Genomic DNA, 24,276 nt, shown 5'->3' with positions numbered 1-24,276 from the left:
GCCAAGGGCCCAAGGCCATGCCAGGCACCAGGAGACAGTTGTGGCAGCAGCTGTCAGATGTGTCAGGCTGATGTCAGGAAGCCCAGCTGGCCCTAAGGCAGAGCCCAGCCTTGCTGCATCGAGCTACCACTGCCTGCACAGCACCTGTGTGACAGCCAGCCTTTGCCACCCTCCAGGGAGGTGACAGTAAAGGTGTCACAGCAGTGACATTTTAGGAATGTACTTAAGACCTGCTTTTGTTCACACACACCAAGGAAAGAGGAATGACCACACCTTCCTGACACACTCTGCCAGCATCTCCCATTCTGTTCCAACATGGGGCATTGGCAAAGGAGTAAATTCCTGCTTTATCCCAAAAACACTTAACATTGATGCATAGCAAAGAGCTGAAGTTGCATAACAAGAGTGGGATTAATCAACATAGCGACATCTCCTCTACCCCACAAACAATACATCTTACTCTTTATTAAATATCAAATTGTCTCCAACATAAATTACATCCAAATTATGTAAGTTTCAAGAAAGTCAGATATTTTATGTACAATGTTTGTCTTGAGTCAGATAAACCTTTATATTTTTAACCTGTAACATAAAAAGCAAACCTACATCAGTACCAAATAAAGCATTAAAAAGGTAACAAATATATAACGTTTTAGAAATGCTCTCAGAACGCGAAAGTTAATGGTGAGGATTTTTATAGTGCAGGAATCTTGGGTTTGCAGCTCTTAGACCATCTCTCTTTCTCTGCGGATGGCACAGCACAGAACCATACTGAATATCATGCCAACAATCTGGAAAGAAAGCAAACAGATTAGAAATCAAGAAAGCAAAGCATGTGCTTTTATAAGCATGAGAACAAGCTTCTCTTCCCAGCCCAAAGATCACATTTATTCTGTATTTTTACACTTTATTCTGCTATCCCCACCCCACAGTCCCCAAAGTTCATTCCCAGGAATCCCATTCATCTCATTCTGTGATCTGTTTTCAAGTACTATGTCAAACTGGAAGGGAACAACTAGGATCTTCAAGTCCAGCTTTTGGCCCTGCACAGCACCATCAGCTATAAACCACTGCTGTATCTCCTGAGAAATCTTTGATTTCTCTAGAATGTGCTTTTCTCCAGAGAAGTCAAACAGAAGTTTTTTTAGAAGCTCTGTTATTTCAGCCCTCTGGCAAAGACTGTAATTGTTATAAAGGAAAGAGAAGAAGAATCCCCAAGAGATATTAGGATTAAGATGCGGGCCAGCAACATGACCAACACATCTTCACTCTACATATACACACATCACTGGTAAGATTTCACCACTGCTAAAAGTGCAAGGAGGCAGATCCAAACCCAAAGCAGAAGCGGGAGGGCTGAGACATCCCATCCTCTGCACTGCCTCAGGTAGTCCTGCAGCACACACCCTAATCCTGCTGGGACTTGTCTTCAGTGGAATGGCCTTGTGGGCTGCTGGGCCAGGCACTTTTCTCCAAGACTTCTGCTCTGCATATCCTCTGAGCACCCTCTAAATAATCTTGAAACTCACCATCATTACAGCAATTCCAAGGCCAACTGCTCCAATGACATTGAATTTGGATTTGAAGACATAATCAATGGCATCAGGGCAGGACTGAAACAGAACAGATGGTTCATTAGTGTTTTACACACACAAGGTTCATTTGAAGATTCTCTTTAAAAAGCTGCTTTGATCCAGCCTTTACTGTCACATCCTTAAAGAGAGACAGGGATGGTCCTACACAGGAGTTGGAGAAGTTTAAATCTACTCTTCAAGTATCTCAACCTGTTAACAGCACCTTGACTACAGCAGGATTCTCCTCTTAATCTGAATATGCAGTTTTATCAGGCTTGGCTTGTTACTAATGGCTTTCAGCACTTCAGATGATGCATAGCTCATCCCTTATCAAAAGGGATTTAAAGCCACTCTTGATATTTCCAATTGGTACTGTAATTTTGCAGACACCTCATGAACCCAACAGTGAATAGGAATGGCAGGATATCCTAGGTTAGGATTCACACCAGGGGCAGATTCACAGAAGGGCCAGTTTAATGTTCCCAGGACAATGAATTACCCTTGCAACTGGGGGAAAAAAAAAGTAAGTATAATCCTTTCCCCAAACAGACATGTTGGCCAATAAAAAGAACAAGGTACTTTTACAGAGGTATAAATCTTTAAGAGCCTAGTAGCTGGTCAAAGTCTCATCCTGTTGGAACCCTGGACACAGAATTTCATGCTTTCTGCGCTGAACAGGCACAGACCCACAAAAGAACACTGCGTTTGCCCTGAGGCCATAGGAAAGGCTTCCAAAATTAAGAGTTGATATAGTTAGAACTGAAACTGTGAGTATGCAGTTTAAGCATATCACTTGGTGGAAAATTTAGACCTTAAGGTTTTCAGACATAGTAGTACATATGCAACAAGATGGAGGTTTTAGGGCATTAACCTGCCTTGTTCTTTCACCTTCTTCATGAATTTTAGTAATTTTGTGTGATTGGATGGAGAAGTATGCAGTGCAGAACACGGGTGTTAGGTCATTGGGTTAAAAGTCAAAATAAATTAGTTGGCATTTGATAATTGGATAGTTTATGCTTAAAAGACCTTTGTAGCTTGTTAGGTTAGTATGCAGATGTAAAAATGTAATACAGACAAGGTAAAATAAACATCTTGAGTCTGAAGGCAAAGACCGTCTTCTCTGCTTGTCAATCCCAATCTTGGGGAAAAGAACTGAACCCAGAGATTTTTACATTTGGTGCCTCGTGTAAGTGACTTTTATATCCCAGCTTCTGTAATGCTTATTCCAGCAGCAAACATCAGTGAGCTGCTGAAAGATACTTTTTTCTGTTGTTCCTTATCCAGTCTAGAAAGACAGACTGAATCTAGGATTAAAGGGATATGCTGGCAAGAACAAGTCAGTCCAGTCAGAATACCAACACAGCACTCCTTTTTAGAGGCACACTCCATTCCATCCCTTTGATCTTGCAGTCTCTATCCCCTGTTTTTCTACAACTGGGAATAGGAATCACAAGACGAAGTCAACGGAGGAAGCTAAAACACACAGCAGAATAAAAACAAACAAAACCTGCATGCAGTCTCAGCTACTCCCACATACTCCAGCTAAAACTGCATGGACAGGACTAAAGACACAGACTGAGGGGTCTCATGTGAGCAGATATGTGAAACTGTCAAAGTGAAAAACCCCAAGTCATTAATTGAATTCCTGTATGGTAGGAACCATAGAAGGACTCATACAAACTGTCTTGGAGCATAAAACAAGAGCACAGGATGGTTGTAAGGAAAAGGGGAAGAGGGGTGGTTAAGAACTACACAAGCTATTTTCTCCTGTTATTTGTAGCATACAGGCACATCTGCAGAGATATTCCAATAGGGAAATCTGATTCAGAGAATTGCCTTCGCTATCACAAACTCACCTGAGCAGACTATCAGTGCCTTACTACCCCTTACCCAGTCCTCACTGAAGCTTCAGACTTGCTCCCACTCCAAGCTCCACTTCTTAAGCAGGAGGGAGGTGACAGCTCCCAGCAAGCACCAGGAAGATGCAGTGAGAAGAACACAGCTCTCAAGGAACTGTGAGGGCTTTTTTCCTAGGCAAAGTTTTGATGTTCCAACTGCTCATCCCACCAGTGAGTCTGTGACACACAGACAGCATGTTTCCTGAGCAAGGTCAGACTTCCTGCTTATTCTTTCCATGGTAACAGCAGGTTTGTTTTCCACAACCAGCCTGATCACAGACACAGACTGCCACGCCAGTGTGACACGGGGATTTCCCACAGACTGGGAGGGTTTCCTAAAGTGTGTTTCTTGCTCTACCCCACTGGGCAGAGCTGAGGGTGAATTAAGTCAAACTTTACCTTCATAGAGAATGACTCAGACAGTGTCTTTGCTGGACAGGTATCCATGTACTGCTGTTCCACAGCTCCAGTAAGGCCACAGCAGTTTAGCTACAACAGAAAACACAAAAAGAGACCCAGATTAAATAAATCTTATTTTTGCTCAGTAATCTGACAAAAAAAAAACAGACAAAAAAATAAACAAAACCACCCAAATAAACAACAAAAAAATTTACATTAGTTTTTATTAAAGACTAAATCTTGTCAACATGACTGCTATAAACCTAATTTTAACAAGCTTTTATTAAATTAAAGGACAAGGTTCTGAAAGGAAGAGCTAGCTCTCTAAGTACACAAAATCATTTTGGTGACAGCCTAGGCTCCTTTTACAGACACAAAGCTGAACCCCTCAGAGATATCCAGGTGTGCATACTAGGGTGCCAGTAACTCAGCAGCACAGATCCAGAGTTTCCTAGCCTGCTGCTGAATTCTAGAAAAACAAGAACTCATCCTAGACACTTCAGATGGACAAAAAAGTCATCCTGAATTAATTTATACTGCACTAAAACATCTCTGCAATCTTTGGTTTCTTCTAACTAGTAAGAGACTTGTACAGGGGACTGGGTGGCATGGAGAACAGTGTAAGGAGCAGCTGCATTACTGTCCAGGTTAAGCAGAACCATATACTTACAGTGAACTGAAGTGCTTTCAGGGTGTCTCTGGCGCTTGTCTGAGTTCTTCTTCTGTAGGTGTCCATGTAGAACTCCTTTAACTCATCAATGATCTAAGGAAAAGCAAAGAGTTGTTTATTAATGGTGTATTAGTATCATACCTCGTATTAATTACAAAAAACTTGCTTCCAGCAAGTCAGTCATCAAAAATCCTGCAGCCTACAATACCCCATTCTTCTGCCATATACAAATAGAGGATGGACAGACGGCTCACCTGTTTCAGGTGAGAAATAACTGTACACTCACTTTAATAGCCACACCTAAACAGGTAAGACTGTTTCCCCTTCCAAATCTCTGAACTTCTAAGAAGAGTGAGAGAACCAAGTCTTTGCCCACTGGCTGCCCAAAAATAAATCCTATTTTACTGTACCCCAGAATTTTCTATACTTCCCCACTGTATAATACAATATGAGCAGAAAAGCAACCCTGGTCACCAAGCATCTGATTTTGAAACAAGACAATCTTGACTGCTTTGGAAGGACAGTCCATAGCAGTCATGCTTCAGGTGCAGGAACACTCAGCTGTCAGCTGACCCAGCTCCTCTCTGGAAGTAAAGCTTCCCAGCCTGCCTACTTCACCTCACAGCTCAGCCAGGTACTGTCTGGAAGGCACCTCTACCATGCAATAGCCTCCTGGATTCTCACTTCCCTGCTACAGTCTCATTTCTAAATATTGGTTAGATTTTTGTGTTGTTTTGCTTGAATCATCCTTTTTCTTCTCCAAATTCCCTGGGTAACAAGGATTTGAGTTGTACTGGTTAAGTACTGTCTGCTTGCGGCTGCTCAGGTACTGCCCTGCTGACTGTGGGCAGACCCATAGAATCATGGAGTGTTTGATGTCAGAAGGGCACTTTCAGGATCACCTAAGTCCTGCCCCAGGCAAGGACACCTTCCACTACACCAGGCTGTTCAGAGCCCCATCCAATCTGGCCTTGGACACTGCCAGGGATGGGGCAGTCACAGCTCCTCTGCCAAACCTGTTCCAGCATCCCACCACTCCCAACTGTTAAGAGCAACCTACCTTTTCTTTATTTGAAAATCCCCAGATCCCAGCAGCAATTTCAAGGGCAAAAATCACAAAAAGGAAGAAGAAGAACTACAAAAGAAAAGACCACGTTATTCATGAAGGCCAGAGCACCACAAACCAGCATCTCACATGTACACTGCAAGTTTGTCCAGGCTTGTTGGAGCTGTCACTCAAGCAGCTTGCTGCTGGAGGTCTGAGACATTGGTAACACCAGGAAAAAGGACACTTGGTCAGCACTTCTTCCCAGGAGCGTCAGAAAGTCTGGCAGTGCTCCCCAAAGCACCAGTCCTGCTTTTTGATCAGTGTTAATTAAAGCAAATCATCTGTTAACTTCGACTTTGAAGTTGTTCAAGTAATTCAGACACATCACAACAGCTGGCACCAATTCTTTACTCTGGTTTGTCACTCCTGTTGCTTTAGGAGTCATTACTTAATTCTTAGCTTGCCACCAACTCCCAGAGAGCTAATGGCCACTTTGTTGTATATCCCATAAAACACAGATAAAAGTGTTCTGTCTCATGGACTACCAGATCCAAAACACCACTACTATTTAGAAGCACTTTAAAGAGATACTCAGAATTATAAAGGGCTAGAGGCATAATTTTGCAAGAAATACTTGAATTTAGGTTCCTCTGTGACACGGAAGGTAAATTGTTCTTTCAGTGGCTATAGTAGTTGTCTTTTATTAAATAAGTCTTCTGGTTATTTGGATGAGTAGTTCTGCAAGTGTGCACAAACCCAGTAAGCTCTACTGGCCCCTCCAGTCTGAAAACAATGAAGTTGCTCTCCAGTAATTGGCTTGCAGAGCAGTTGTCAACTAGAGGAGCTCATCCTGTGATTATGAACAGTAGAGCCTTGTTTCATGCATCAAACACCACAGTTCTGGTCTCAGAGATTAAAGCTTGCACAACCTTCAGAGTCCAGGATGAACTGCCTAGCAATGAGAGCACTGCTCTTATCAATATTTTAGTTCTGTGTTTACAATACTCCCAGTCTTGACACTTCAGTGTATGTCAGACATATACAGCCTCTTCATGTCATCCTCTGTTCAAATGCAGGAGGATCATTTGAATTTCAGACCAGAAATAAAAACTATATTTAACATTTTAGTATTATGTAGGTGACCATGAGTTTAAACACTAATTGTTCTGGGGTCTGCAATCTGTTGCCCTTGAATTACACAGTAATACTTTCTTCTCCTTTCTCATCATGCTGCTCAAAAATTTAAGCATTACCCTGAGCACTTACCAGGCCAAGCATACACTGAGATTCCTGTGATGCGCCACAGCATCCCAAGAAACCAACCAACATCATAAGGGCACCAGCTCCAATAAGGATGTAAACACCTAGGGAGGAGGAAAACAAAGGTGTGCAGGTCAGTGAGACCTCAGCAGCAAGATATGAAATTAATTGCTCCACAAATAGCATTGGTAGCTTTTGCCAAGGCTTATGTTTCTTTACTAAGGTGTTTCAAGTGAAAAAAAAATAATGGGGGGGTGTTGCTCTTAATTTTCAAAGCAAGCACATTTGAAAAATTGATAAATAAAACTTTCAATATGACACAATGTATACGCCTACTGCAGTTTCACAAGTTTTAGAAAATGGACAAGATAAAGCCATCTAAGACAAGCTGTAAGACACTTTTCAGAACAGGCTCAGAGCCAAGAGTTATCAACTTCTCAGGTGAAGACAGAGACAACTGGAATAGTGATTTATCAACAGCTGCAAAGTCTTGAAGCAGATACTTCTTCAAATTATAAACAGTGTCAGAGCTTGTAAACTACTCTGCCCAGAAATTAGGTAGTGAGTATGTTGAAGCAGGAAGAGCAAATATTTGAAGTAAAAGGCTCTATTCATGTCAAATCCTCTGCCTCCTAAACTTGGGAACAACCAGCCTAATCATCATAGCTGTGAGCTGGAGACAGCAGCAAGATGTGCTGAGCAAGAAAGCTCCCAAAGGATGGCAAAGACTATTACAGGGGTGGTGAAACATCAAAGAATCAGCACATAGCACATGGAGCAAGCCGGACATCTCTACCATAGGGAAAAAAATAGAGTTCAGAGATCCAATCAATACTAATTAAAGGAAACCAGATGTAAGCATTTGCAAATTATATATTCTAGATGCAAACCAGTAAGATTAGCTGCCAAAATAAACATCTATTTGATACAGCATTTGTAAGGGGTTTAAGCCTGACATTTTAACCTCAGCTAAAAAAACTTCCATTTTGAAAAAGTAGAATAAAATGAGTCCCTCAGTACCTCTTAGTTTGAGTTGTACAGAAAGCCTTTGAGGTAACTTGTTTTGTAACTTACTGCAGTCAGTAACTACTTCCAGAAAATTATGTTAAACCAGAAATTCCTATTGAGATTTCTTAAAAATCAGTTTAACCTACAGAGATTTCAAGCAGGTTTCACTGGCTGCATCCAGTCAGTAGCTTAAAAATCACACCATAAAAAATTTACGTTTTAGGAGGTGAAAGAGTTGTTTTAGACTACCCAAAATTAGACTTGTTAAATATTCAGCTCAACAGTAAAGATTAAATTTCTGTTCTTTTTCTGAGGTCCACTTAAAAGCATCTGGGAATCTTCCTGGCAGCTCTGAGAACCACCCAGTTTGCTGATGCCATCATATAAAGGGCAAACCACAAATTTTCTCACAGATAACCTGTCTGCATGCCTGCAGCTTCTTCATGAAGTCCCACAAGCACCTCAAATATTCCCAACTACAGCCTCCACACCATTCCTAACAGTATTCCCTGTAGGCACAGGTCCCCTTGGACTAAGAGGCTCCAACACAAGTTGCACTTCCTTACAAGTGACCCTTCAGACACCAGTCTGGGAGTTGTCACAGGTGAGTAGGCAAGGACAGGAGCCAGTTTTTTGGCAAGAGAAAGATGAAGCCATCCTTTAAAGACTGCCCGATTCCAAACCCCTGTTGTAGGCATGGACACCTTCCACTATATCCCAGGCTGCTCAGAGCCCCATCCAACCTGACCTGGAACACTGCCAAGGATGGGGCAGCCACAGCTTCTCTGGGCAACCTGTGCCAGGGCCTCCCCACCCTCACATGGAAGAACTCCTTCCTGATATTCAATCTAAACATACTCTCTGTCAGTGTGAAGCCACTGCCTCTTGTCCTGTCACTCCAGGCTCTTGTCAAGAGTCTCTCTCCTTTTCTGTGGGCTCCCTTCAGATACTGCAAGGCCACAATGAGGTCACCCCAAAGCCTGCCGGTCCCCAGGCTGACCAATCCCAATTCCCTCAGCATTTCCTGATAGCAGAGAAGGGGCAACAGCTGTGTTTTGGGTAGCTCAAGTTGGTCACTCTGGAGAAAAATCATTAATTACTTAATTAGCTTAATGTGAAACTTTGCTGACGCATATGGTCATGAGCATCAGGAAGAAACATCCTCTGTGTCTTCCAGGACCCTCTGGGAATACAAAATGTTTACTGACACTGTGGGAAAAAGGATGAAGAGCCAAGAAACCACTCACAAAACAGCACTGCTGTGTGCAGAAGTGCTCACAAGCAAAGCTGCCCCCAGCACCAGCCAGGGAAAGCTACTCTTGGGCTCTTTAGGGCTGTTTTGCCTTTTTACCCTTTAAGGAAGGCCAAGGTTTCTCAGCAGCCTGGAAATCAGGGCACAGAAGTGTGACCCATCTCCTGAGTGATCCCCCAACTCACCTGTGTAAAACTTTGTGTCAGATTCCAGTTCAAAGACACTTTTGGTCTGTGAATCAAAGTGAAGCCATAGTCCAATTGCAAGCACTGCTGTCCCTGCAAGCTATAAGAACAAGGAAGACTTGTTAGATAATACCAACTAATCCCAGCCTTGCATTAGTAACAAAATCAGAAGCAAACACAGGATACAGCTGTTATTTAAAAAGGTGGTGACAAAGGACAAGCATAAAAAGATGGGGATACCAACACACAAACCAAGTTCCAGACATGAGGCACCTTGTTGACAGCTGCATTTACATAATATAAACTCCAATGCCACAGGAGAACAAAGCCATTCTTGTTCCTTCCTGAAAATATCCAAGGTTTAGCCAGGTGTCAGTATTTCCACTCATCCTTCCACACATTGTTTTATTCTGGGTAGCTGCAGACATTGCATGGCTTAGTGACGTTAAAGCTGCACACTTAAGATCAAGTGTATTGCAAGGAAAAGTGCCTTTTAAGGCCAGCTGGAAGTTTTAGTGCACTGAACAGTGAGAGTTCAGTGCACCATGGAAGGGAGTTCAGGAAGAGTGCTCTTCTTGCACAAGAAGATAAAACCAACCCATTAAGTGACCACACTGACAGGAATAAGAAAGTACCAGCTGCCAAAGTCACAATATTGCTCATCTGGAGCCATACAATTGAATTTTAGGTAATATTTAGTTTTATTTCATTATCATCTCTGCCCGTGTGCCTCCAGGTTCCTCTTAACATTGGTGCCAGTGTTTGCAGCAAGTCACTTTGTGTATAAATTAGCCTCTGGATGGAACACCTGGCAAAAACAATAGGAATTGTTGCAAGAAAAGAGGGAATTGCACTCTGGTAAGGCAAATAAAAACAGAAATAGCTTTGAACAGACTGAATCCTCCTTTAAAAAGAAAAAAAAGAAAAGGGCTTTTCTTGTATGTAAGAGAAATGAAGAAACCAGGAGAAAGTAGAAAGCTGGTGTGTCTCAGCTCTTCCTTTGAAGAGCATTTAGCTATTAAAAATAGCTCTACAAAAGTGAGATGAGGACAAATCCCAAACACTGCAGCAGACATTAAAAATTTAAACTTAAGAATGAGCGATAAGTTTATAAAGTCTGGTGTTTTGGTCAGGCAAAGGACACATGAAAAGAAAAATAAAATCCCAAAAAGCCTGATCTCTGATAAGGTCACTGTAGAAGAAAACAACATTCCTAATCTGCCTATAAGAAACTAGGAAGTGTTTAAGAATGGCAATTTTCAGTGGTAATATGGGTAGCATTCCCCTGGAAAGCACCCAAGGATGCACCCCTCCCACATCAGCCCACCTGAAAGGTGGGAGCCTGAGAGCCCCTTCTCCCTGCCATGGAGGAGCTCCTGCTCACAGACAGCCCCAGCTTTCCTAAACCAGCTTTTCTTGTAAAGCAGGAACTCAAGGGCCAGGCCTGCCTCCAGAAGGAGCTGCAGGGTTGTAGGCTGGGGAAATAGATCAAGTGACACAGCCCCGGGAGCCAAACCCACCTGCAACTTTCCAGACCTAAGCAAAAGGCCTTTGTTGGCATTTCTGGTGCTTACTCCTAAGGCACACCTGCACACACCTCCTGCTTGCCTTGCTAGGGCTACCCTGACAAGGTGATTAAGTTATGCTGGAGCACCTTGGTACAGCATGGAATGTCACAACAGCATCATCAGTTCAACTTCTTGTGCCACAGCTGCACCCTGAGGGGAGCGAGAGGTGCAAAGGGGAGCTGACAGAGAGAAGCACTGCTGCTCTACCTGCTCTCCTGGCTGCAGCATCACTTAAAGCCTTTGTTGCCTCAAAGATCTCACCCCAGTGCCTCAGTTCAAACATCAGAAAAGCTTAGTGATGGAAAGAACTCTGCTTTGAGACCACTGTTAAGTCACCCAGCATTTAATAACACTCTGCTTGAGACACCCTTTCCTGGGTCATCCAATAATCTTCAGCTTTTAGAGCTGATCCAGATCCCCATCAGTAGAAGAAGCCTACAGCCTCTGCTGGTTTTGCCAAGAACTCACAAATTGTGAAGCCACAAGTCTGAACACCCAGCTCTTCTCATCTACCAACCTTATTTACAGCTTGACAAGCTCCAGTGTTCGAGAGCTCTGCAAATGGAGCAGGGCACAGAAAAGGACTGTAAAACTAAAGAAACTCTTAAGCCATACTGTCACCACACAGAATCTTAAAATTCCAAGCAAAGGAGAAGGCTCAGTTAATGCCCTCCAGAAACAAACTGGTCTGTTCACATTAGGCAGAGATGATGTACCTAATATAGCTCCTCTCGAAACACAAAGTTAACCATTCCCCACCACCATGCAGAGCTACATGGCATGTTTTCTCCTCAGAAAAGCAGTCACTCTATGGGAAAGGTTAAGACGCCAGGGAGACAAGAGACTTACAGGATCACAGAACAGTGATAACGCCTCATGCCAGTGAACTGATGCACAGCACTAAAAAAAGTGGCAGAATTAAAGTGATAATTCTCTGCATGGTGGATTAGAAATAAAATGCAGCTCCTTCATACAAGAATAAGAGACTTTTTGTCTCAGTTTCTTAAGGAAAGCAGACTTATGTTCTCAGTTTGTGCTCTTCCTACCCACAGTGACCACTGAACTAAAAAAAGGCAGTTTTAAAGCAGAAGGCAAGAAACTTGAAGCTTCAAGTTTCCATCAAAACAAGGGAGAAATGAGGACACAGCAACACCAGCCTCTGAGGAAGAGAAAGCCACAGCTCCATGGGTACTTGGCAGCACCCTGGCCAGTGTGGCACACTAGAGGCTGAAGCACTGTCACCTCCCTGCTCACCCATGCTATGCCAGCAGGATGGGCAGCCATGCTCGGATGGTTTAAGAGCTGTGTTTTTCCTTCCTGGGAAAGGGGTGCAAGGCCCCCAACCTTGGCTTCGGAAGCAGATCCCCAGATAACCTAATTGTTGGGTTTTTTTGTTTGGTAATCCAAGGGGATTCCCCATCTAACAAACCTTTTTTGTCACAGGAGTTGAGCAATACTGTGTGTTTCTAAGTAGCTCTATCCTGTGTTGAAAAAGAAATTTAGCAGGGAAAGAACAACACTACTCCTGAACATAATCCATTTTGTCTGGTTTCACACACAAAAAAAGAATGCGTTTGTGTGCTTATCAGACAGGTAAGTAGTATGTTTCTATAGTGACAAGTACAGCAAAAAGAGCTCAGAAGACAGGGTTGGGGTGGTTTTTTTCTCTATCTGATCAAAACGCGAAGTTAAAGCGATACTGCTCACTTGCTGTTTTGGAAAAGTTTGTGGCAGTGATTTTCCACTAACAGCATGTCCTGGCACTACTACACTACTGACTTCCCTGCTCCAGCTAACCAGGCTTCCTTGTTTTCCCTAACCACTACTCTCAGCTCATTCCTGCTCTGCTTGGCGGTTTTAGGGCTGCAACACAGATAAAACTACCTGGCCACTCCTCTCCTAGCCCTGTGGAGGCTTCTCAGGCTATTTTTTTTTATTACATGCAAATACCCCCTGTTTGCACCTAAAGTTCACTCCTGCGTGCAGTTTTCTGCCTGTTGCAACAAGAAAAACAGCTTTTTTTGGCCTGTCTTCCTTTCTTACATAGGCCTGCACCTTTCCTAGTGAAGCCTCCTGTGCAGAGCTTCCCTCCTCTCACCCATCGAATCTCCAAAGTCACCCCTTCCCACAGCTCTGTTGTGTCTCCCTGGCTTTGCCTCTGGGTACATCTAAGGGTACGTCCCAGACTTCCATGTGAGCAGAGATAACTGAGAAAAGACCTGAACCAGTCAGGATACACTTGAGATGAGAAAAGCTGTGTATCCTGGAGGCAGCCGCCACACATAACACTCCCTTCTTCCCCTCACCATCCCTGGCTAACTTGAACAGGAGCTCGGAGTGTGCCTCAGCACTGAGCCTTACCAAGCAATTCCCACAGCATTTCTGCCCCACTCTGACACGCGAGGTTTCACAGATTCGGTCTCCCAGCAGAATGCTTACACAGGAAACCATTAGATTTAATGACAATGCCATAAACATGTGTAAAAATCTCAAGGTTTAAACAAAAACCAAAACCCAAACCATCAATTCTCTTAACACATCCCATAGCAGCACAATGTGTGACACTATTTTGGAAAGCTGGAAAGCTTTTTTTGGATTTAACCACTATTTTGCAAAGACCATTTTGTTCAGTCTCTTCTGACCTTGTCACCTTGATAAGGGACAAGCACCCCACTTGCCACAGACACCTTAGAGCATCTTATCTTTCCATAGGCAGAAGCACCTTGCAAGGAGCTCAAGGACTTACCATGTCCTTAGACAGTCCTTTGTCTGTCCTGGCAGACAAAGCTTTAGGAAGGGGGACGCCCTCCTTCAGCCCTTCCTCCACTTCCCCAGGGTGGAGGTGGGGATAGAGCAGAAATCAGACACTTCAAGAAAGCCTGAGAAGTGGCTCAAAGCCTGCAAAAAAATCCTCTGCACAAAACAATAGAAGTGGGTTTTGCCATTTTGACACGTTCAGGCCAAGTTTACATACAACTTCTAGAAGTCAAGTTCATGGCATTACCTCCCGCAGAAGGAAGTCATGATGAGAAAATAAAGAAGTCAGTCAAAAATAAATACTACTTTCAGTGTTGTCAGGCAAGTATGGCATCTAATAGAACACTCTTGTCTTGAAGCAAGAAGATGTCATGCTCTACACAAGTGTTACATATAAAGGCTTATGCCAGGATGTGACATCAAAAAAGTCACCATCTTCACTTCAGAAACACTTGAACTTTTAACTAAAATTCTGACTGCATAAGAATTTACTTCTTACTGTTAGAGACTGAACTAAAAGCCAGGACCAGATCTAGACCATTGCAAAGCACATGCAAAAAAATTGAGAACATTATAAGTAGTAATGAGATGTTTCTGTCCTGTTACTGACTGGTACCTCATAAATAAAACCCCATAAACAGTAAGTACAGGTGAGGCTCAACATCACTCTAAACCCTCAATTGCAGAATTAGTGTTATCCACAACATCACAGGTTTTCAGAGTTTTGAAAAAACTCGCCTAACACTTGTGCCATGCAGGCTTGCAGTTATACAAGAAACTGCAGCTATTTTCAAACTAGCTTGGAAAAAAGTGGATTGGGAAGGGAGTATTTTCTTTCTGCTTAGCTAGTTTTGAGAACGTTGTGGCCTATGTTAACGTCACAGGACTTTCTGCAATAAAATGGTGCTCCAGTACAGTAGGAGCAGCATTACAAAATTCCTGAATCACTGCCAAGACTAGTGCCCATTTCATACAAGTTCCTATTCAGAATACAGTCTACTGTATTCACAATTAGAATTGCAAATAGGAGCTAGGACTGCTGGAACTCTAAGTAGCTTCACATCAGGTTTCTTACAGCAGCAAACTCCAAACTCCATTCTTGACTTCACAGAACTTACTGGAGTCAAAATACACTGAACTGAACCCAAGCAGTGCTAGTCACACACTGTAGCCAGCAACTGCATCAGTTCATTACAGAAAGCAAAAGCAATTTCTGGGTTTTTCATATGTGCCTGCATATATACATACTAACAGACACATGCATATTTCCCTGCCCATTCTGCAAGTCCTCTGCTCCACCAGAGGAGGAAAGACCTTCTGAATTGCTGTTCTTGGTGCAGAAAAGCAGCTGAGATTATGGCTCAGAGCAACATCACAGGTATCTTCAAGCTACAGAAGGAAAAGAGCTCTCCAGGCCTAATTCTGCTCATCTTTAGCGGGCACTACCACACACAAATTCATAAATTTATTCATAAAACACACAGCACTCTGGAGAGTGGGAAGTCAGGACAAGAGAGCTGCCCAATAGTGTAAAGGAGCAAGAAGACAACTGTCCAAAGCTTCAACATGAACTCTGTCTCTGTGCTACAGCATTTGCTTGTCTAAAATACATTAAACCATAAAAACTCACAGCAGATGTCTTTGTATTCCACAAAATCCACAAGGGGAAAACCCAGCATTGAAAATTAACAATGCAAGGCCTTGCTTCTGTTCAGCAGCAGGAAGCCAGTGGGAGAACATGCAGGCACTTGCCTGGCACAATCCAAGCTGCTCAAGAGCCTGCAGTTTTCCTAGAAAAATACTTCATCACCAGGACCAACAAGTCTGAGCAAACCCTGGGAGTTAAGGGGGCACAGCTAAAGGCAGCCACTCATTACACAACTCAAGGCAATCCAGCATTGCTCACAATGAGACTGGTCCAAGCCAGCTTTGATAAGACCACTCCACTGCTCAGGTTTACGACAAAATGTGTTGTTTTAATTGACCTTTTACTAAACTCAAGCCAGCATGGTGAGATAAAAAATAATTTTTAGTTCTGTATTAGGCTTGACACCTCCTCTCCACACTCCAAATCAGCCCCCAAACTTCTATTATTGGAGAGCAGACTGTCAGGGATGCCAGGGCCAGCACTGGCCACACCAAGACAGCAGAACTGTTTGCAAACCCAGGTGGGAGACCAGCCCTGGCAAGGGCAGCACAACAGCAGCAAAGAGTATGATGCCTGCTGCAACATTCCATCCCAAGAGGGAACACAGCCATCCCTAATTCCTACAGCTCAGAGAGGGGATTCAACTCCTGAACTTACTGATCCATTCTTAACCTGACTTGGTGCAAACATTCAAACATGTCCCCTTCCTTCCATTTAGACAACAAGCACATTTTAAGCCAAACTCTGAAGTCCCAAAAGTTTCAGAGAACACCATGCTAGTGCCCAGCCTTCCCAGCTGGAGGAAGGGCATCAGATCAGTCAAGCACAAGATCCTCAGGAAGGTTTAAGAGAACAGGACAGACAGTAGCATTTCCCAGGACCAACCTCTGGTCTACATATCACACACTTAAAGACTGTGCCAAGACACAGACAGCACCCTGAGAGAAGAAAAATTAACGAAGGCTGCTGAACTCCATGTTAACAGGTTGGACTAGATGACCTTAAAGGCATTTTCCAACCTATCCATGTATCCCTTGACCAACCTATTTGTCAACATCAGGTGAGGATAAAGCACCACCGCTGTCCCACAGTGACACTTTTCTTCTGAAAATGTCCTCTTTCCTGGCTTAATATCCCACAGTGCTTGCTCATTGCCTCTTTCAATACAGTCAGGCCCCACCTACTGCCTGGACAATCACAATCCTAAGGATCTCAAGCACATTTCCATGCTGAAAAATCCCAACTTACAGTTGCTGATGGCAGAAATCCTCCTCTTTCTTTCCCAAACATTACCAAGTTCCACTATGATCCTCTCAAGGCAGGCAGATGACCAGAACAGCCTGCAGCACTGCGGGGCACCAGCATGCCATGGATTTAGGGAACTTTACATGCCATCTTCTCCAAGTCCTTCATTTCTGAAGCTGGTTTTGCTCTGTTGACACTGAGCATCCATCTGGTGTTTGTAAAGGATCATAGATCCTTTTCTCCCAAGGCTTCAGTGCTCCATGGCAGCAACTGCCCCTGAACCATTTAGTTCCCATCTCCAGGTAGCTTCCTGCTGGTGCCTCCCACGGGAATTACTCAATGCCAGCCTGTGACCCTCAGCTGCTGTGTCAGCATGCAGCCATCACCTTCATCACCCTGGAAAATGGGTGCCAGCCAGCTCCCCAGCGGTACCTCCTGTGCTCCTCCAGATGATGCGAGGCTATGCTGATCAGCACAGCATTTGTGCCAGCACCACTGCTTCTCTCTACAACAGGAGAGCTGCACTTCCCCACAGCCCTGCCTCCACTTCAACAGCCATCTCATGTTTGCCAGGATCATACTCCAGGACTGTCTGGTTTTCACAAGACTGAGGATTCCCAGAGACATTGAACAAGTGAACCAACACTAACCAGTCCTTGCCCTCTTCAACATTCAGGCTTTTAAAGGCTCCAAGGCAGCAGCTTCATAAAGTCTGACTTCCCCTTGCAGTAGCTAGTCCCATCTCCACATGTACACAAGCTTTTAAGAATCTTCTCCTTGGCTTTTTCCAGATACTCCATATGTGCTACTCTCTGGGTATCTCAGACTACCATAAAGCAAAAACCCAGCCTCCCAATTCACTGCATTCCAGCCCTCCAGCATCAAAAGGGATAGTGAGCAGAGGGCGTTACCTAATCACAACTCTGAGTTCTGAAGTGTTGTGTGACTTTGGAGAATTGTTAATCAAACATTTACTGCTGCTCCTGTTTCACCTCCTTTGCATCAAGAGGTCAGTCCAAACCTGAGCAGGATTCAGAGTCAAAGACAGGTTATGGCACAGAACTTTGTTAAAATCTTCCCCATTAAAATAAAGTCCTGCCAAACATTGCTCCCAAAACTTTTATACCTGAAGCTATTACTGCCTGGAAGGACTCTCTGAGAAACTCCCTTTTCTTCAGGTGTCTGAAGAGGGGTATGCTTTTTGCAAATTACGCCTAAAGCTTTCCTTTGGCTAATGTTATTGTGTATTTTATTTGGCTCACCAGCCTTTATGAACCTTTGTTTCCTTCCTTTGGATACAGCTTCAACTTTGAGAGTTTCCCTTTCTATTTCAGTAACTTCCCTTACCAAGCTGTTGGAGCCCTTCTGCTTCCTTATACCTTGTTCAAGACTGATGGAAGCAAATACATCCCACCTAACGCGGCATTCACAGCCATCTGCAGGTTTGTCACAGACCATTTAAATTCCTCACCTATCGTTAGAGGAGGCAATGTACTTCAAAAAATGGAGGTACAGAAGTGCACTTGGGCACAACAGGTTTTGTCAACATATTTCCATTACTTCACATCTTCACAGCTATAAGACTTTTCACATCTTAAAAGCTATAAGAAACATTAAATCCTTTTTTCTTATTTAGAGTGGTTCTTGCCTTTTAATGCTGGCAGCCCCAGAACACCTTTCTTTTCATGCTGTTCAGTGCAGAATAACCCAAGATACAGCTGCTTTATTTCTCCACAGAGGACACAAGGTTTGCTAACACCATACCCCCTAAACTCACCTCCAACTATTTTCAGCGGGACACAACAACATGTGGTGATCCCCAGCAGCCAAGGACCACTGCAGCTGGTCAAACACACACTTATCTCTCACTGACCCAAGCTGCCTGCATTTCACTGCCTCATGGGACCTTCAGACACTTAACTGGGATCTCCAAGATGCATTTAGCTCCCTTTAATTCATTTTTCTTCCTCTTCTCTTTCCCACATCCTATTTGCATACTGCCAGACTCAGGAAGGCAACTTGTAAAGCCATGATGTCTCAGCTCCTCTGGGCAGCAGCACCACTCTTCTTCCATCCACCCTGTCACCAGTACAGTCCTGTATCCACAAGGACCCAAAGGTATGAGTAAAGCCTCAGTGGTTATCACCATGACACTCCCATGCGATATGTGCAGCCCAACCTAAACAAAACCCCTCTCCCTGTTTTCAGCCTTGGGCCCCAGACAACCAGGTGGTGACGCTCAGGTTAAGAGCTTCTTTGCAACAGCAAGAATTTTTGTCCCATAAAATACTCCGCAGAAAGTCTGCAACTTGGAAACAAACAAAACAGGCACAAGGCAAACCACGAATACTTCAGTCTCTTTTAACACGAGGTTTAAAAAAATTCACTGACCATAAGTTTCAGGCAGAGCTTTATTAGTCTTTTCCTTCTGATCAGCTCTAACCCTGCAAATGCGACAGCCCTGCTCACTCTCCCGGCGAGTCCCGGGTGGCAACACGTGCCACTTCACTAGGTGGAGTTCTGCACAACTTTCCTCACCTGCGGCCCAGCTCTGTTTTCTCAACTCTGCCGTAACCCATTGCGACATGGAGACATCCCGAGCACTTTACCCATTAACACTGCAACTTCCACCCGTCCCACGGGCAGTGCTGCGACTCACTCCAGACGCGGCTTCTTCCCGCAGCTCCAACTTCATTCCTCCCCCTCAGAGCCTTCTCTACAGTGGCAAACAGCCCAGAGAAAACTCAGCTTTGCACCTATCCATCAGGCACATAAGCAGCTCCCACGGTACTTTTCCATACAGGAGCCAGCACTAAATCCAGGTGCCCACACCCCAAGCGCTTGAGAACAGCCCCAACCTCTCGACTAAGCCGTGTTTCCTCACGCTGCCTGGCCAACAAGGCGTAGTGGGGCGAGGAACCACACCGGAGACGCGAATTCAACGCGTGCTGGTCTGCTCCGAGAGATTAAACTCGAAGGGAAGCCACAGCTCCCACCAAACACGAGGGGTTCACACACCCGACAACCACAGGCTACAACTTGCGAGGAACCGGCTCAGCCCGGGCACAGCCCTGGGAAAGCCACCAGGGAGCCCGACCTGCACACGGAGTTTTAGGGCGAGGATTGTATGTAGTGCTGGGGGATGTCAAGCGCGGAGGCGGGGGGGGGGGGGGCGGGAGGCTAGCCACAAACCCAACACCCCCCCCCCGCCTGGCGGCACACTCGACCCGCCTTACGATAAAACCCGAAAAATGTGAAAAATAAAGCGGTGAGCACCCAGGCACCCATCCCGCTCCTTCTAGGGGAGGGCTGGGCAGCAAATGAGGCAAACAACAAAAAACACGCACCAGAAAAAAAAACCAAAACGCGGCTCCCAGCGCTTTTCCCTCCCCTCCCCTCCCCTCCCTGCCCGTCCCGCAGGGCACAGCCCGGGCACCTCACCCAGAAGATGAAGTTGAAGCCGAAGAGCAGGTACTTGATGCACTTGGTACCTCCTTTAACGGGCATGGTGGCGGCTGCTGGCACAGTGACGAGGCTGCTGCGCTCCGACGCCGTTCCTTAAATGCGGCCCGGCCCGGCCCGGGCGTCTCGGGGACTCCCCAGCCCGCCCCCGGGGCCGCCCCCGGCCGCGCCCCGCACCTGCGGCCTCCCCGCCCCGCCCCAAGGCCCGGCCGGCTCCTGGCGGTCCGGCAGCGCCGCATGGGGCAGTGCACGGCCAGCCCGGGGGCTCGGAATGCTCCGGCATGGAGGGGAAGCACGGGGAACGTCAGAGACCCGCTGCCGGCCCTGCACGGCGCAGCCTCAGCAATCCCACCCTGTGCCTGGAGCGTTGTCCAAATGCTCCTGGGGTTCTGGCAGGATTGGGGTTGTGGCCACTTCCCTGGGGAGCCTGTTCAGTGCCCCACCACCCTCTGGGTGGAAAACTTAGTCCTAATATCTAATCGACCCCCCCAGCCCAACCCGACCTGCTCTTGCATAGATCACTGCATCCTTAGGATTGGAAGGGGCCTCTGGAGATCATCCATTCCAACCCCCCTGCCGAGGCAGGGTCACCAAGAGCAGGTGACACAGGAATGTCTCTTGGTGGGTTTGGAATGTTTCCAGGTGGATTTGGAATGTCTCCAGAGAGGGAGAATCCACACACCCTCCCTGGATAGCCTGTTCCAGTGCTCTGCCATCCTTAGCGTAAAGAAATTCTTCCTTGTGTTGTGGTGAAACTTTTTATTTTAGTTTATGGCCATTGCTCCCTGTCTTGTTGCTGGGCACCACAGAAGACAGTCTGGCACCATCCTCTTGACACCTGCTTTGAGATATTTATGTGGATTTTCGAGATCCCCTTTCTGACTTCTCTAATCAGGCCCAGCTCCCACAGAGATGCTCCAGACTCTTCATCACCTTTGTGGCCTCTGCTGGATGTTTAGTTTAAAATAAATGCATCAGTCTAGCTTGAATAGGTGTTTTCCCATACAAGATAAACTTACAGCATAGTTTAACTCCTTTAATCTTTCAAATATGTCTGTACGAAGTTACAAATATCCACTTCAGGAAAATAAGGTGGGATAAGTTTCAGCCCACCAGCTGATCCATGGTAACTGGTTGTGCACGTGCCCTTCGGTCACCCCAGTTCTGAGAAAAAACATGTTAAATTTCAGTTAAGAATTTCCCTTTCATCATAATGGGGTGTTCAGCACTCAGCTTCTGAGCCTTTCATGCCCTCAGGCATGAAAACTGAGGGCTTGTACCTCAATTTCATACTGTGGGATTAGAAATTCATCAGGTATCGAGAGTCAAAAAAAACACCCAAGTAGAACAGTAAAAACAGAAAAGCTATAGTGAAATGCAAATAAAAACATGTTTGAGTTATTGTTGCCAAGATAGATTATAAGATACTGTACATTCCAGAGGCAGTATGGACAGGGAGACACTGGCTTGGGCAGCTGCTTCCCAGAGCAGGTTACAAAACAGAAATACATTTCCTATAAAATAAAGGGAAGCAGTGGGATGGAGTCTGGCCACAACAATATAGATCGAGCAAGGATGGAATTAATAAATACAAGTGACTAAACTCTCATGGTAACTGGAAACTGAGCTAGGGGAGGTCCTGTGTTTCAGTCTTGAGCTCAGACTGGTTTTCTGTGTGGCTTTTGGGTTGATTTTCTTTTGCCACTTCGCCATTAAGAATTTATGCTGTTATGTGGCATCAGTAATATGGCTTTCCTTAATTTTCTAAAATTAAGGATCACAAAAGAACTTTGGATAACTCCCCTCCTACCTTTGTATTATTAAGCTTTTCATGCTTCTACTGTGTTAAAGCAACAGTCATTAAAATTCATGGGCAGTAACCTTTTGATCAGAGGCAAGAAATGGACAGGTCAGGTAAAAACCTCCTGTGAGTTTGTAAAAAATTAAACTCTTCCCATTCACCTGGCAAATTAAGTTATGAGGAAGTGAAATGTGTTTGTGTATCTTTAATATTCTCAAGAATATGCAGTGAAAATAATGCTGTGGCTTTTTTTTTTTTTTTTTTTTTTTTCATTCCATATGAAGGATCTGGAGAGGACATTTATGTTTCACTCTTCCAGGGTGTGACAATCTGGTAGATGCAACTCTGTGACCACACCTGAAGTTCTCTGACTAGTGGAATGAGATAGTAATCAACCAAATTTCTGTGTAATAGAAATCACTTATGGAAATCTATGACCCTTGTAGAAGTACTTCAAACTGATTTATTATTTTGAGGCTTTGTATTTGCATGGGATAATAGGCATTTTGCATGAAATATTTATTATCTGCACTTGAAATGGTGCTGGGTGGTTAAAGTGTTATTTTGTCCTACTGGCACAGAGAAAAGCTAATTCAGGATATTGCTGATAAGGAGAATTCAGAGTTTACCAGAAGCCTTTTTAAATTACCCTTCTAGACACAACACTAACTATGCATAATCTAGACACAACACTAACTATGTGTAGAGCTTTTCTCTACAGGTAGGCTGAATTATTTTATCCTGTTTAAATATGAAACGGAATGTCTTGTTTGGGCCAGTAGTGAAGAGGAGAAGCATTTGCTTCTCAGCAGGAAAGATTTCCTCTTCAGTCTGCACAATCCAAAGGACCCTGATACTTTGATTAATATAGGAAGGCAAAGGAGAGTAGGGGTTTCTCTCCTGACTGTATTAAAGGATGGTGGGATTCTCTGGTGAGTACTGCAGAACTTCTTGCCTCCTTGACCTGTTTTCCCCATGTCTTTTCCTCAAGAATGTGTGGAAGGACTAGTGTCAGCTAGCTTGAGGCCTTTAGCCTTCTTTGCATAAACAATTCCAGGTCCTTTAAGAGGTTTCAGCTCCCTTAAAAAGCCAGGCATAAATGGTAGGAGCTGTTGAGAGATAAAGTACAAAGCTTTCCCCACCAAAGGACATGGATTAACAGATTTCTTGAGTGTCGGTTAAAGGAGAAATATAATAACAACATTTTGTTCTTTGTAGAGAAATAACACCTATGATTGTACAAGCCAGACACAAAAAAAAACCCCTGAAGGTTGTTTTGCTTGGTTTTTAGCTTCAGTGATTGTTTTTTTGCAGTGACTGATGCTGGGCTATATCTGTGTCTGGTGAGGGGTGGGGTTGTACAAACACATCACTTCTCTGCTGTCAGGGAGTTGGGGATGGATTTTGAGAGGAAAGAGGAAACAGGAAACCACAGACCCTATGTTGATGTCATCTGGGTCATCCTAAACTCTTGAATCCGTCCATGAAACATAACACAAAGTGTCTTACTTCTGGTCTCATCTTTCCAAACAAATTTTAAGGTACTTTGGTTTATTTCAACACAGCAATATTTTGGAATGGTGATGGGTGAGTGGTTCCTTCCACATCTGGGGCTGTGAGAGAGAGGCTGGTATTGGAGCCGGAGAGTCAAGACTGGCATTGCATTGCAAAATGGAATGAGTCACTGCAAAAATTACTCACAGCGTCAGTCATGTTGATAACACTATGTGGAAGGCACTGGCCTTTTTTCCAGCGCTGGTAGAAATGTATTTGGTGTTTGGTATCCATAGCAGATAGATTCTGGAAGAACTTATGCTGGGAGTATGTGTGCATCCTGGAGGTGTGTCTGCTTTCAGCTATGAGGGAAAGGCTTTGAAGAAATCACAAAGCCCTGGGGGATTTTACTAGAAATTAGATCTTCTGCTGTAACTGGAGGTATATGTGGAAGTGAAAACCCAAAGCCAGACTTCTTTATTTTCCATGTTTGTAAAGCTCTTCTTTGTTTTTAACTGAGATTTGAAGAAGTTTTTGAAGAGATTTGGGCACATCCTTGCAAATATTTGGCATAAGACATTTGTGTATGACACATGAGTAGTGCTAATGTCAGGAGAGCAACTGAAAAATCTCACTATGAACACAGGAACCCATACAAAATTGTTTCATAATCAGCTATCAATTTACTGGAAAATCTCAATGTGAACTTAAGAACCTTTAGGAAATTACTTTGTAATCAGTTATAATTTTCAAGTTTTGAGATAAAATGCATGGGATAAAAAGCAAAAATTCCAAAAAGCATTCATTCAAAATAATTCAGACATCTGTATTATTAGCAATGGTGAAAGTAGGGTCCTTTAGGAAGGAAGGGTGTCGCCCTGAAAACTCAGCTTCTGAGCTTGCTGACATGGTTTTCTAAAGACTTTCCCAGGACAGCAACTGTAAACATAGATATGTGTACATTCTTTCTGTTACACGTCTTGTGATGGACATCTCTCATGGCCAGT

General features: G+C 44.2%; 1 protein-coding gene across 1 annotated transcript; it reads right to left on the bottom strand.

Annotated features, from left to right (window-relative positions):
- Positions 1-436: 436 nt before the first annotated feature.
- CD9 (CD9 molecule) lies at positions 437-20,099 on the bottom strand. Its single transcript, XM_005532686.3, has 8 exons — positions 19,954-20,099; positions 9,295-9,394; positions 6,856-6,953; positions 5,602-5,676; positions 4,542-4,634; positions 3,872-3,961; positions 1,530-1,613; positions 437-791 (listed from the first exon to the last, which is right to left on the bottom strand). The coding sequence occupies exons 1-8, from the start codon at positions 20,017-20,019 to the stop codon at positions 726-728; spliced, it is 672 nt and encodes a 223-aa protein (XP_005532743.1). The 5' UTR covers positions 20,020-20,099; the 3' UTR covers positions 437-725.
- Positions 20,100-24,276: the final 4,177 nt, after the last annotated feature.

This window comes from Pseudopodoces humilis, chromosome 5, assembly GCF_049639895.1.
Source record: "Pseudopodoces humilis isolate 2021_Gansu_Grassland_sample_001 chromosome 5, ASM4963989v1, whole genome shotgun sequence".
Classification (NCBI taxonomy): Eukaryota; Metazoa; Chordata; class Aves; order Passeriformes; family Paridae; genus Pseudopodoces; species Pseudopodoces humilis.
Note: the sequence above shows the minus strand (reverse complement) of the source record. Positions and strands in the feature narration are given on the sequence as shown.

Bases quoted from the DNA above. Each gene is read 5' to 3' on its own strand.
- CD9 (XM_005532686.3), bottom strand. From the start codon at position 20,019: ATGCCCGTTAAAGGAGGTACCAAGTGCATCAAGTACCTGCTCTTCGGC. The intron at 9,395-19,953 runs GTGAGGTGCCCG...TTGTTCTTATAG, and splicing joins GCTTCAACTTCATCTTCTGG to CTTGCAGGGACAGCAGTGCT. The intron at 4,635-5,601 runs GTAGGTTGCTCT...GCTTTTCCTTAG, and splicing joins GATTTTCAAATAAAGAAAAG to ATCATTGATGAGTTAAAGGA.